General features: G+C 50.3%; 1 protein-coding gene across 3 annotated transcripts in view; it reads right to left on the minus strand.

Annotated features, from left to right (window-relative positions):
- The window catches only part of LOC122393177 (protein sprint-like), a 46,172-nt gene that overhangs the window by 6,424 nt on the left and 24,775 nt on the right, over positions 1–14,973 (minus strand). For all 3 annotated transcript variants that reach the window (XM_043388952.1, XM_043388953.1, XM_043388954.1), the window contains 4 exons: positions 12,451–12,544; positions 6,898–7,053; positions 3,198–3,388; positions 86–177 (listed from right to left, as the gene is read on the minus strand). In XM_043388952.1, coding sequence (XP_043244887.1) covers positions 86–177; positions 3,198–3,388; positions 6,898–7,053; positions 12,451–12,544 — 533 coding nt within the window. The remainder of the gene's footprint in view (positions 1–85; positions 178–3,197; positions 3,389–6,897; positions 7,054–12,450; positions 12,545–14,973) is intronic.

Below are 14,973 nucleotides of genomic sequence, written 5' to 3' on the forward strand. Positions count from 1 at the left end.
GAGTCACTTAGAAAATTTAAACTGCGATCGAGTTTCAGCAGAAATCCGCCGTTCTCCCTTCTCTATAGAAGTCTGGTCGTCTTACCTTGTCCAAGTAGAGCCAGAGAGGAGAGTTGGTGGCGGGATTTGACGCGCTGAAGACTGGCCGGCAGCTGCAGCTGCACTGGCAACTCGTCCCTGGAACAGAGGTCAGAGGTCAACCTGAGGTCACACAGAGTCAATGTATGGACAGACTCGGAGATGTCGTAAAGGGTCACAGTGTTGTGGATAAGGTCTGTCAGGCCGTTTTATATGCTGACGCAATGACGCGTGACCACGGCGACCAATGTTTCAAATCAAGTGAAACAGTGACCGCTATAAAGTACGAGGGCTCCAAGGTCACCTCCAGCTGTTGTTGCCGTCCCACAGGGTGGGCGCGGCACTCAGCTGATGGTCCGGGGGGACGGTGGGGAGGGGGGATGGGGGTTTGTTGGTGGGCCGTCTAGGGCGACAGGTTACCATTTCCATTCAGAGGCTGTCGCACATTTGAAACGGGAATGAGATCGAACACAATCCGTGCACGAAACCGTCAGCGAAGCTACTTGCGTGCTCGTCCTATTAATTATGGTTAAAGAATCGCTAAACACAATGCCCACTTAATTGACGGAATGGGTAATTCTCAGCAATAAGGAAAGCTACAGCTGCCAGTCACCGATATTTTTCTTTTCAATGTTCACTTCGTCAGGGACAACGATGGGAACGAAAACAAGTTGATTGAAATATTGCTGCGGGAGCTCTGTCTGCAAACCGCAGCCCTCCAGCTCAGACCATATTGGGTGCGAACCGTCCGGTACGAAGCACCGCTGCGGTTTCCGCGTCACATACCTGTTGCCGGAAGGTGACACTCAGCACATTCCACGACGGCTGTGTCGCCGGCTGTCACATTCCACACAAACGCACCGGTATCACTCACACACCGGGGTGATCCACGGCCCTCTTCTCTCACAGAGCTACACCAAGAGGAGCCGGGTGCTCCGACAGTCCAGTGAACACTCTCCCCAGCTCGCGCAGTCCTCCACTGCACACAGCACGGAGGGCGCGTGGCCGGCGAGTGCGGGCCGGCGCCGCCCCGGCCAGTGACCCCGCCCGCCGCCGCCGGCTGTGTGGGGCGGACCGGGGAGGACGGTCCGCCGGACCCGGGGACGCCCTCGTATCGACTGGGCCGCGTCGGCGACCGCCGGCCGCCCCCGCCGGTACCGACGGCACAGACACGCGCCGCGTCCCCGTCGACGGCCGCTAATTTTAGCGGAGGTAGCAGCGACCGGCGAGCACGCGAGCGTACCCTGCACACGTGCGTGCGTGTGTCTTCACTGTGTTCAGCTGCGGGAGCTCGCGGGGAGGTTGGGGCTCGGGGAAGCCCTCTGCACGACTCCCGGCTCGGTAAATCTCCTCCCCTCCTACTAATTCCCTCCGCGGGGTATTATAGTGGTCGGTGGCGGCGACCGGTCCGGTGCATTTATCACACTAACAAGGTGGGGCGGCTTATGACAGAACCGACACGGCTTAAATTCAGCACGGAGTGATGTGTTTTGGACCGTCAACCGCAAACTGTGACGAAATTCACCGCATAGTAAACCGCAAAAAGGTGCGACTCTGCAACTTTGCCGCGGCATTCATCGGCGGCTTAGCTCTGCAAGCCTGTGAGATGAAACATCCTTCGCTGGTTAGGTTCTGAGACTAATATTATTGGAGAGCGGTCGTAACTGCACTTATCGGGGTCATGGAGCCGCGTTGTCTTTGGCTCGGCGCGTGTCTGGCCTTCTTCTGCAATGTGCACACCATGCCTTGGTCCCGTGCCGCCTGAGCTGTTGACGTTGGCGCACAATGGTAAACACTTTGGCCACTCCGCGAGCTTCATTTGTTCATTCACATGCGCCCATTCTGAGTGTCAAAGATGAGCGTTTGCGCAAACCCGTTTGCGAAATCCAGCAGACTGCGGGAAGCGTTGGTCGGTGAATGCATTGCTACCTGCTAGGGTTAAATGAGCCATTCCAAGCCTGCTACTCCCAAATCTGGCATGAATATACATCTCCTGGTAATACACCGATGGTAATAATCATGTCCTGGTAATTACCCGACCCAGGTCCAGTCAGCGGTGGCGGCACCGCCCGAGGTAATACACCAGATGATCGATGGATTATTGAAGAGCGTTATTAGCGAGTCAAATCGCGGGTGGAGTGATCGTTTGCGAGGAGGAGCGTATCGGACCAGAGTCACGTTCGGTGTGAATTAATCGCTCTTTCACGGGTAGGCGCGGAATGACGTGTTATCCCTTGGTGTTATCCAAGGCCATCTATAGAAGGTACAGTCACTCCCCCCGCCGACCAATCAGAGACAGATCCTGAGTGACGTCACCCCTGATGCTCGCAAGGGGTACTCCATTCCTTTGCAACGTAAAAATGACTAACTTCATTTGAAGATTATTGATGGCACTCTACACATATCGCTCAGCCGTTGATGTCAATGGAAAGCCCAACTAATTTTCCAGCGACAAAAAAGAGCAGCAATATGCTAAGATATGGCCGGTTTTGAAGATATAGACGATTTAAAAACCCTCTGCAGCAGCAGGAAAGCAACGTAAAATCGCATCGAGCTTATATTTTTACTATCGATAAATCATTTTTCAGTAACTTTTTAGATATGACCTAGATTTAAGTTACAACTTTATTACAATATTTTCATTACTTGAAACTTTATTTCAAAATAATATTTTCAAAAATGGCAACTGTTGGCAAGTAGCTTGGGAGCGATTGTGGCGCACCGCGTCATTAATTGTCCTGAGGCCCCCTTATGATGTCATCAAAAGTGGAGTGACATGGGCCTGGTGTTATCGAAAAAAAGAGTTTTGGGCCAAAAGAATGCGCCGATGTATCTCAATCAGGTATACGGCAATTTATTGGTTCGTTCCGCATTACATAATAAGCGTAACTGTGCCAATCCCGTGAACGAAAAGAATATCTAAAAGCGCACATTCATGCTCTCCACAATCAATCACGTCGATGTAGCCTGATTCATGGGTCCCATTTTATCAAGTGCCGCGGATCAACCATTCTCGAGTCTGAGATACCTTCGCAATTTAGAAATCACATACAAAACGCTAATTTTCGCACACCCCACGGCACCGAACTCTTCCCGTCTGCTATCATCCTTTCTCTCACCTGTGGCTGGTGTAGTGGGCGATCAGGCTGGAGATGCTGTCGAAGCGCTTCTCTGACGTCTCGAGGCCCAGTTTTCCGGCCGCCGAGCGGATCGGGAAGTGGTCGACGGGCGGCGCAGAGCCGGCAGGCATTCTCACGGAGAGCGTCATCAGCTGCTCCTTACCGGGGCTCGACTGGCGGACTATGAACGTCTGTGGAAGAGCAAAGACAAACGGTCAACCGGGAATAACTTGAAGGGAAAACTCATTGGATTGGCCGGGCCCATATAGTATTGTTTACGCATTGCTTATTCACCCTTCATGTTGGTCGTCAAACATTAAGTGGTGTGCATGTGACTGTGTGCATCTTATGCATAGGTATCATCGCGCATTTACGCCGTTTTTAGCTCAATAAGGTTTGAAGCATGATGTTTATCGCAAATATTTCTAAGCAGAAATGTGTGAAATATGTTTATCATTAGGTTAGCACTGCTGGCGTCTCGATTCATAACTCGGAGGAAGCCTCAACTCTCTTATCTTCCGCCGCGCTGTCTTCATGGGCTCCAGGCTATGCGGCACAGCATACCTGCAGGCGTTCGAGACTAGTGACATCTAGCGGGGAAATCGTGCAACACTCGCGCCTCCCGATTCAATCGGTATGCCTACGGAACTTATAATCGCGTAAAGCGGGAACGACGGCTTTTATATCAACTGGTGAATTTGTTCTTGTTAGAGAATAGGTCCCAGTAAAGCATAAGCAATGCGCTCATGCTCTCCATTTTCCTGTCACTTTTCAAGACAATGGCGAGCTTATCCCAATTCATGCGACACGCCACACGGGAACAGCAATTATCAAACACACACAAACACCACCCCCCACCCCGTGTCACGACAGGCGTCAGACCTCCCCCAGACTATCACGGAGCCGTCCTCTGCAGCCGGATGGGTGTCTTTGGTCGAGGTTTACCGCTGCGGTCCGCAGGGGCGCGCGGCGCGGCCGGTTCGGCACAAAGCCTCTGCCGGTCTCGATGCTGTGATAGGGCCGACTCTGATGGCGCTCTGTGATATGGAGCGAACAAAGACAGACAGTCGAGGAGCGGCGGAGACCCGGGGATAAATCCCCAGACGCGCCGCCGCGCCACAGGGCCGGAAGGAGTGAGGGACGGGGAGGAGCCGACAAAACAGCCACCGGGGACCCGGGAGATGCGGCAGGGACAAAGGAAACCGAATGGCACGAAAGGAATGGAATCCGGAACCGTTCAGCGGTTCGCTCACAAGAAGGAGCAGGGTATCATAAAACCGAACAAAGCCAATGAATGAACGAGTCAACCGGAATGCTGCCATAGCGCAACCCATATAAAGGCGGCGACGCCAGACCCGCCCACACGTCAGAAACTAACAGCCGGTCAGCTCAGTAGCTACAGTGGGCGTAATGAGACCTTGAAATAACAGTAACACCGACTGAAGCTCACAAGCCGCCGAGGCGCTGACAGGACCGCCACCTGCGGGCCGATGACTGACCAAAACCAGCCCACCGGGGCTCCATTTGCACGGCCGCCAGAATGAATGGACCCGTTCGGTACAGGCGATAGTTGAGATAGCCTTCCAGCTCAGTCAACAGCCCGCCTACGCAAGGATCGTACAGCGAACTCGCGGCAGGGCTATACGCTGAGGCGACGACAGGGCCAAATGGAGGGATAGAGGGGAGGGGGATGGAGAGAGGGGGAGGAGGGAGAGAGAGAGAGAGAGAGAGAGAGAGAGAGAGAGAGAGAGAGAGACAGAGACAGAGAGAGAGAGAGAGGGAGAGAGAGAGAGAGACAGAGACAGAGAGAGAGAGAGGGAGAGAGAGAGAGAGAGAGAGAGAGAGAGAGAGAGAGAGAGAGAGAGAGAGAGAGAGAGAGAGAGAGAGAGAGAGACAGAGACAGAGACAGAGAGAGAGGGAGAGAGAGAGAGAGAGAGAGAGAGGGAGAGAGAGAAGAGGGAGGAAAGGGGAGAGAGAAGAATGTTCCGATAAATCCTTCAGTTGTCCCACACAATGTGGTTTAACGGTTACCTCACGCGCCGTTTTGCATAGATATCGTCTGGTAAGTTTCCCGGGATTGGGGTTAATGTGCGCTCTTGTCCCTACAGGAAGCACAGCTAGGAGCTCAGAATGTTGATACACAACAGGGAATATCAGGGGAGACGCGAAGGAATGACATAAGCTAGCTTCAAGAAACGAAAGTATTTAGGTAAATCTTCAATACAAGCACATAACTTCATCAGAAAGTGACGTTCCTCGATTGATTAAGTGCCTGGAGCTGTCGATGAGACGACGCGATGTGTCAATGAGACCGCAGACTGTCAGTTTTGCACATCGGTCTGCCAGCCACGCCCCCCAGAATCTGACAGGCACCTGTCACCGGCCCTGCCAACTGCCGCACCTCTTATGGCCCGACTCCAAACGGCTCAATAAATCCACAGTTCTTGTGGGTGGCATAGTGCAACGGCCGAAATCGGTTACACAATAATCCGAGGTGAAAATGCCCTCTCCTTGTTGTATTGTTTGCAAAGCGTGGCGTTACATTATTATGTAATGCCTTGATTCCATGAAACCAATAAAATTAATCATATCGATCATCATTGAAGCCTTTTTGAGATCCTTGCAAGACTTGCGCGTAACAGTGCTTTCCGATTCATGACTTCACTGCCAAGTAAAACAGACTTTTCACCTCGATCAAGATGGCCGCCCACGCCTCCAGGCCGTCTCGTTTTTGGCGACAGAAAAACTGAGCAATACGTGAGAGCTATGCCGATGTAAGGATCATCACTATCTCACGGCGTCGTCTGAGCTCTGAATGGCTCATCACACTCTTCTCACGCTCATCTTGTCTCTGACAATATCATTTCAACGACGACAATCATGACGAGTGATGATAACTTAAGCTTTTAAAACGCTCAGCTGTAAGCGATACATATGGGCATCATTCAGTTATATTACAGGCACTAACTGTAACGGCACAACAGTGATTGGATTGGCGTTCGTTGCTGACCTATGGACAGCGAGCGTTTGTGGCCCGTCACTGAAAGGCCAGGAGGTCGCTAAAGGTCCCGTTTCCCCAGCATGCAGTTCATTATTCATTTTGCTATGGAGTAAAAAGTCCAGTATCGATTCGTTTCGTGACACAGACCAAAAGCATCTTATCACTAAGCCACAGAGTTAAGGCAATGTTTCCGCGTTGTAATAAATATTCCTGTAAGCCAGCGATCCAAGCAACTTGTTGACACAGTTGCACCTCGTCTTTTGACAATGTTCAGGGTGATCGTATTCCGATGGATCACCATTTTCCTCATTTTCCTTCCGTGTCAACTTATGGTTGTGAAGTAAGTGACCGAATGTTTGTGGGGTGACAGTGTGTCGAATCCAGTGTAACAACCATACATAGCACAACAGTCGTTCGACATGCATCCCCTACCCTTGGCGTCAGTGACACTTTGCGATGTCCCTTTATCATTTAATACATTACAAACCCAAAATCCACACTCGGATCAAAACGTATCACCGCTTATCACAAAAGCCTCAAATCCACTAAGACTACCACTCATCCTCGACCATCCTCACTTTATGAGTAGATCATACCCACAGAAATGTTCCTGTCTCTCTTTCTCTGTACCAGCTCCACCCTTTCCCTGCCGTCGTGGCCCCATACCACGCCCAGCGGCGCTGCCCCTGAGGTACTCACGCCGGCCGGTTTATCGTGCAGTAGGTGATCTGCTCCGGAGCGGTGGAGACCAGAGATGAACCACACGGGATGACAGCGGATCAGACGCTCCGAGACGCTCATCTGCGCCGGACGGCCGTACTCGGGCTCCGAGCAGGACGACACGGCGCTGTCCTCCTGGGGGAGGGGTCAACAGAGGTCAGTAAAGGTCACAGGGAGGTTACAGTGGCCAGAAAAGGTCACAGGGAGGTCACAGTGGCCAGAGAACATATCAGATGTTTGTAGAGGTCACAGCAGAGGCCAACGTAGGACAACATGTCAATAGAGGTCAGCAGATGTCATAAGCTGTCAAATGGCAAAGATCTATTTCGTTCAACAGCTTAACGTCGACCAGTGACCCAGACTATCTATCAATAGTAATCGGCAGGGTCATGTCAGGTCAGACAAGTCGACAAATTATTACGGTCTAAGGCCAGCGAGGGACACCAAACAGCGATAGGCACTGCAACCTCGACAAAATATGAGGTCACACTCACTTTGGTGCAGTGGTAAAGCGTTCCATTCACTCATTTTTACTGAAGCTGACATGCCGTTTAAATGAAGAAGTGCAGTCAAACCTTGATGCCATTAGAAAGTGTCACAGACAGGTCATGACCTTTTTACACCCCGGTACTCTAGGTCGGCTTAGGGTCATCTTCTTTGGGACAGCTTCAAAACAGCGCTATGTTGTGTGACTACATGTGACAGCTAAAGGGTAATAAAACACTGAAGACAGACGGCACTGGAAGACAGAATACGGTCGCTGGAGATAACTCCCCGTTTACGTGGAGAGAGTAAACAAAACGCCGGGCAAAAGACGAAATCGTCTCAGAATGACAAACTTTATGGTTATGCAAGAATACTTTCCTTGCGCTGAGAGAAACAGGGAAGGGCGAGGTAAGGAAAAAAGCATCGTTTCTTTCCTTTTCTCAAATCAACAGATACCAGCAATGTCGTCGTTGGCCGCGAATGCGGAAAACAGGGTGTTATTCAATTTAAAATTGAGCAGGCCAGTAACGTTAAATAGAACTGCGTGACACGGTGCAGTGCCATTTGAGGAAAGACCACAGTAATGTAACGGGTCGGACCTCAAAAAGTAATGAGCGCTATTTAAAGACATCAAAGCTCACTGTGTTTTAATTGCAACAGCATTAGCAAAGACGAGAGCAGGCGGCATATGTTTTAAGCTCCTGACATCCTGAGCGGGTGGACCTTACAACTGCCTAAAAATACTGCCTTACAAGACTGCCTAAGAAGCTCTAAGCAGTGTTTATAGCCTCTCTTTACGATTAATTTGGTAGGCATTAACCATTGCTTTAATTTAAAACCCACTTCAATTCATTCACCCCGGAAATCTTATTACGGCGTCGCATTCAGCTCAAATTAGCCGATTAACCGAGCAGCTCATTCATTGTCGGCGCTTTTGATTATCCATCCTGACGTCACCGAAACCTTATACGGCTACCGGAAGCCAAACAAAGATTCAAACTTCAAGTCACACCGTAGCAGCGCTATCTAAGTAGCTATCAACCGATCTCTCCAAACACGAATGAATGGGTCGTTGTGCCGCCGTTTTTCTTCGTTTGGTCACGACCGCGGAACTTGATTTAAACACCTCCGCCGAACGACCGTTGGGCTCGATTTAAAACCGGATCTCCAGCGCCGGCGACGCCGTGACCGGTAAAAGGAAACGACGCCGCCCTTGTCCGCACCTACGCCCAGTCAGGAGACCCACCCACACCCACGAGCCCGGACGAAAACCGTTCACAACGGCCGCGTCAGGCCAACCCGGGGTGGATCCGAACCGTGGATAGCCCGTCATTACAGCTCGTCCGGGCGCTAACGGCGGCCTTCTGACACTTCTAACAGCGGCCGAGACGGTAAATCTCCGCTGCCCTCTTAGCAGCCCGGCCATAAATGTCTCGCTGAGACGGCTTCTGTCAAATGGAAGACTAGTGTCGACGGCAGTGGTAATTTCAAGTGAAATCGGTCACGTTCAAATGCTATTTTTTACAACAAAATAGAAGCAAAAAGCGATAAGACGACAAAAAATAGCGTTTGTTTTGACACAACATTAGCAAAGTCTGTTCAGAAATTCGTTTTTCATGTTGCATAACTTACCATAATCTAATTTGATGCACGTGAAGCGTTGGGAATGAACTGATTGAACTGAAGTTGAACTGATTTTCAAATCCAGAAATTACCATAGTCATCGAATCATCTTGCAGTTATCGCCGCGGCCATCGACCCCGTTGCCTGAGATACGAGTTCGACTGAGCAGGATATTCACATCTGACGCGGTTATATTGGCAAAAAGACTGCCATGCTGCCACATCAGCATGGCACTGTGAGCGGAGTGTCGGGAGGGCACCGGTCGCCGACATCGGGGCGCCGTGCGGGCGCCATCGGGGCGCCGGTGCACTGTAGGCGTTCGGGCCGGTCTAGCCTCTTACGAGGCAAAAAAATTATTTTGCTTTTATGAAAACAAAAAGCATACCAATCGACTACAAAATGTCCATACATTACATAAATGACCATTATCTGGTCATGCAACAACTTGGTATAGGGTGAAAGGGGCTTCAAACACAAATATTTCTTAGGCTGTAGACAGGTCATAGTTTTCGGGTGTTTGAAGAGTCAAAGTAGATGCCATGGGGATCCTATGTGCGTGAGTTTTACACGTAAATGGTTTTATGAGTTGTTCTGTGACATGTTACGACCAATTCCGCGCAACGAAAAATGAAGTTGCGAAAATCATTTAGCAGCATGAGAGATAAACATGTCATCGAGTTATTTTGTATGCTTAAAATGAATATCACTCACTATGTTAAAGCCGATCTTTTGAGTTCCCCCAGGTCCCGCTCTAAATCGTGTGTCACAATGTGCATTGTGATGTTATTGAACCGGCCAAGCAATAAAAAAGTGCGCAAACTTGCGCCATTTGCTGCTATGCAACATTTTGCAATACGCTGTCTAGCCTTTATTAGCTCCATAGTGACGGGAGCGAACAAATCAGCCTGCATTTTAGCTTATATTATTTCAAGTGATGACAGTAACACCAGCCAGTGTTATCTCGTGGGTCAGAAACATTCTAATTGACCGGAGGATGAGCTGTCACGTGACCAGAAAGGCCTCAGGCGATGCACAGTGGGCGATCCGGCCGGTCTGGTCTCGCGAAACCTTAAACACATTTTGTTTCCTAAAAAAATGAGGTATTGCACATGAGTTAATGGGAAATTCTGCATAAGTCACGCCCCCCCCCCCGAGGCCGGGGGGGGGGGGTGCTGCCCCCCCGATAAAGAGCTGAAACTTGGCATACTTGACCTTTGATTCAAGCCGGATCTGGTTAAATCAACCGCATTTTCAGGTCACGTCAGGTCAGGTCGCTGACCTATGACGTCATAAGTGAACCTCTGCACGGTCCTCAGATGTCGCAACGTCGCAACGCCCTCAGTGCCAGAGGAACTTTCACAGGAAGATAGAACTTACAGTACGTAGCATACTCCGAGGTCTCACAACTTGTATATCTCGCATTTTTTGCTAAAGTTCACATGCGGTTAGGTCGGTCACGTGATCTCACCGTTATAAGTCAATGAGGGAAATATGGAAACTGTTATTTTAGCGCCAGGAATGATCTAAAACTATCTCAAGCACATGAAATCATGGTTTCATGCGCTCCCTGCAAGGTACGGTGCTACACCTTTGCATTGCTAACCTTGCATGACGTCATTTATGACGTCACAAGGGCCATATTAGTTTTCCGTCAATACCTCCGGAACAAAGTAAGTTAGACAGTCGACCTCCTTTGACCAAGTTCGTGACCTGAGGGACTCTTACCAGACTTTGACTCGAGGTCAACGACTCAAAACCTTAACCCTCGGACTTATAAGGGGTCGAACGGACCACCCTCGTTTTTTCGCGAATAACTCGCGTAAAAAGTGGCCGATCAAGACGAAACTTTCAGTACATTCGGGTTAATCAATTTTACACCTACACTGAAAATTTCATGACCCTGACCCAAATCACCTTTGACCTGTGACCTATTTTCCGAGACCATGTTTGGCCGGAATCGCGATTCGGCGTGTCGGCTCACATTATCCGCGCGGTTGCAGTCTTTTTGTGGTTTCAAACGTTCAATCATGTGAAATGATGTTGGTTCCATGCATTATATGCTGGGTGTCAAGGTCACCTGAAGGTCAGGTCAGGTCATTGACCTTTGGTGACCTCGGTTCACTTTTTCGAGTTTTACATGTTTCTAGGCTAGTTTTTGGAGCTGATTTCGAATTTAGCGACCATTTGAGCATTTACGAAGTAGTTTTGGTGCCTTCTTATCATGTTACGAGGCTGTCAGTAGCGGTTGACACCTACTATGAATACCCGGCAGGGCGCATACTGGTTGACCTGACCTGATCTGACCCGACCTGGCCTAAATGCGTGGAGAAATCATCTGTGATCAAAACTAGCATGAAATTCGTGATCAGCACCCCGAAAAGCCCCAAAGCAACCTCACTTTACGATGTTTTAACAGGTTCCGATTTTCCCGACTTTTGGGTAATTGACCTGATCTGGAAGGTCAACCAATGACCTAGGACCTTAAAATTGGGTATCATCGGCTTCGTCTCATCACGGGCAGCAAGCTCGTTTTTTTCCGCAAAGCTCTAGCTATATCAGGGGCCGAACCGCAAGGGGGAATGGAAGTGCTCCGTTTTGCCACGTTTATGCAACATTTCATGCAGTTCCTGCACATTGCGAAAGCTTATAACATGGGAAACGTCATGCATTCACGTTCTTTAATGAATTTGCTACAGTTTGGCGTGTAATTCGTAGGCGTAGGTCTCCTAGATCCAAGGCTATAAGGGTTGAAAGGTTGTGAGAGGCTAGAACCCCTGAAACGCCCACTGTGCGGTGGGGTGCCACAGTAGCGCCATCGAACTGAAAGCGCCCCCGGCACCGACGACGCCACCTAACGGTACGGTTGACGCACTCAGCACTCGGAGAGTTGGCTCAGCTCGGATCAGCGCGGTGCTGATTGAAATTTTAGGGTTTGTTCAGCACTGTGTAGTGTGTACTAAGCTAACGAGTGCTAGTGCTGGGCTGGGGCTAATGATCCGTCTTATGCCGGTGTTGAGAATCGTAAATTTAATGACCTGGTATTTCGTACCATGCTTCAAATTATTCCAAAGTAACGGAAGCCCACACCAGCATGACACAGACCTGGAGTATGATCAGATAGATAGGCGGTCACTCCGCGGTGTGACACGCACTCACGCGCTGCGGTAAACAGGGTCGAAGCCTGGGAATGGGCACGACCAGACCAGGTCAACGTGTGCCACAATGCCCGGCATGGGGTCATGTCGGGTCCGCCGGCGACCCGGGCCAGTATTAGCCGTCCATTGTTTCTGTGTTCGTGTTTGTTCCTTCCGTGTCCGTATCTATTCTTTACGTGTACTGTCTTTGTACGCTGTTTTCCATGTCCGTGGTTAGGTACGTACACCGTTCGCGATCTCACCCGTGAGCTGGCAGCTCCCGACTGACCTGGTGGCGGCTGAAGCTGAGCTGTGTCGGCCGTTTGTGCTCGGTCCCCAGGTCAGGTGAGGTCGATATCGGGTCGCTGTCGCACGCGGCCATCCTGTGAGCGACAGAGAAGCGAGACGTCACTACATATGTAGGCATAGGCCACAGTTCATTGTAAAACCAAGGGGGATCAGGATCAAACAGGGCACTGACAGGGAGAACAGTGGATGATCGCGAGACTGATCGTGGCTCCTTCGTATGTTCGAAAATGAGCACGATATATGCGTCTATTCGAGTTTCTAAGAGTAACAGTGCCGTTCGATAGAGACATGAGATCGATAGCTCATCGGATGTCATCACCTAAACTGGTAAAAATTTCGAACCAGTTTCGATCACACAATAAAAGCATGGCTGCACAGAAGATAGCGTGGATACCGGATAAATAACGTGACATCCAGTAAATCACACGGCTTATGGAAAGGGTAAAACGTTACTCGAAGTTGACGACCGCCTAAGGCGCGCGGATTATCTAGGCTTTGTAGCGTAATGCTCACACCAAGCACCGTCTCAGAGTCACCTCGGTCAACAAGTCACATATCGTGACCAAATCGAGAGACAGGGAACGCGTCACCGATGTCGTCACTCTGACGTCAAGGCAAAAATCGCCAGGCACGAAACACCGACTATCTGATGTCGTTGTTGAGTGCCAACGTCGTATATTTTGTGAATCGGTTTTTAATTGAAAGACCTTCGAAGCTACACGTTGGCTGCAGATATGACGGCTGCTGGTGCTGAGCGTTGCAATGAACAATAAATCAAATTCAGAATACGGTATGGATAGTTGAACAAAAGAGCTAGTGACTCATGACACGCCAAACTACAGTCATCACATAACTCGTTCAACAGGTGTGACAGGTACGACTTGCCCTGCCTTGTACGGCCTGGGGCGCAGTATGTATAAAGTTTCTGGTTTTCGTGGCTTGTTGTGCAAGTTCAACATCACAGTCAATGCAGCGTCAACCATCTCAGAGGGCAATGAACTCTCCGCAGTGCAGACAAACGTCCACTTTATTTCAGAGCTGAAGTGCTTTACAAACCAGAGCCTCCTAAACTGCAAATGCAATTCATCTGTGTCCAACGCATAGACAGCAAACAGTTGTAACACGATCACAGACAAAGATAAGATTGCGCGCACACGAGAAAGTGTCCGAGTCCACAAGTGTGTCCGATAAAATAATCCCACTCGTTGTAAGTCACACACTTGAAATCGCACATCAGTCGCATGCACCTTGATCTAATGGTGTGCGATGTAAGCCAAGTGTCAATAAAGTAACCGGTGGAATGCGATGTTCAAACGACTGAGGCTTGATGGTTCGTGTCTTACCGTGCTGGCGAGCGGCCAGGTAACATTGAGGTTACTATTCAGCTCGAGTTTACAGTAACCCTGCAGGACTCCTGTAAGTCGGACACTTCTTCGGGCATTTATCTCCAGGCATCATTGCTTATTGCCCGGGCAGTTTTCTCTCCATTCAGTCAGAATCATTCAACCTCATTCCGATCTGCCACCTCCGGGGTCTCTCTCTCTCTCTCTCTCTCTCTCTCTCTCTCTCTCTCTCTCTCTCTCTCTCTCTCTCTCTCCTCTCTCTCTCTCTCTCTCTCTCTCTCCACCCTTCCTCTGCCCGCGAGTCTGTCAGACCGTCTGACCTACCTCCACCACGAAGCACGCGCGGCGCGGCCCCGTTAGCGCCACGAGAGTCTCCCGGCGGCATTCCCGACGCTACCCGCTGCGCTACAAACGTCACAGCGGCACAAACATCGCCGCGCCACAAACACCGCCGCCGCCGCCGGCGGCGACGGCGAGCAACAGGGGACCAGTGACAGCGCCCACCCGGCGGTCCATCTACCTCCGGAGACCGGAACCCTCCACACTGCACTGTCAACCAAGCTTCCAATTCTCTGACACACTCGTCGTCGCCAAACAGCGTTCCAGTGCCCCGACCTCCGCCGATACACACGTATGTACACACAGCTGTGTGTGTCGCCGTTGCATTGGGTTGCAGGAAGTTGCACGGGGTCCGATAGGACATCCTTGGCCCAGACCCATTTGGCGGCTGGGGCGGACCGCTCACAGCTGTGTCGCGTCAGGACCGGGGCTAAGTTTGCCGAGGGAGTGAGTGGCGCTGGGGAGGGAGGGCCTGTCGGGGGGCTGAGCTGCCTGCCAATGTCGCCTTTCGTCGGCCTGGCGACCGGAAGTGAGGGTTGGTGCATAGTTCCGGCGTTATAGAAGATGAAAGGAGGCCGGTGACGATTGGGAATGAATGATGGACTGATGAGTTTCTATGGAGTTGAATGGAATGCAATGATAGTGTTCAATGAAAATGTTACCATGCCGAACCGCAGAAGGTTACAAGAAACTGACTCTCCACAGAATAGCGCAGATATGAGATGAAATAAAATTCCCTAAATTCAAGAAAATTGTACTGCACTAAATTTAATTCTACTTAAATTCAACTTCGTTCAATGATCTAGTTAGCAATTCTGGCT

Source organism: Amphibalanus amphitrite, unplaced genomic scaffold, assembly GCF_019059575.1.
Source record: "Amphibalanus amphitrite isolate SeventyFive unplaced genomic scaffold, NRLGWU_Aamphi_draft 000521F_arrow, whole genome shotgun sequence".
In the NCBI taxonomy this organism is placed as follows: Eukaryota; Metazoa; Arthropoda; class Thecostraca; order Balanomorpha; family Balanidae; genus Amphibalanus; species Amphibalanus amphitrite.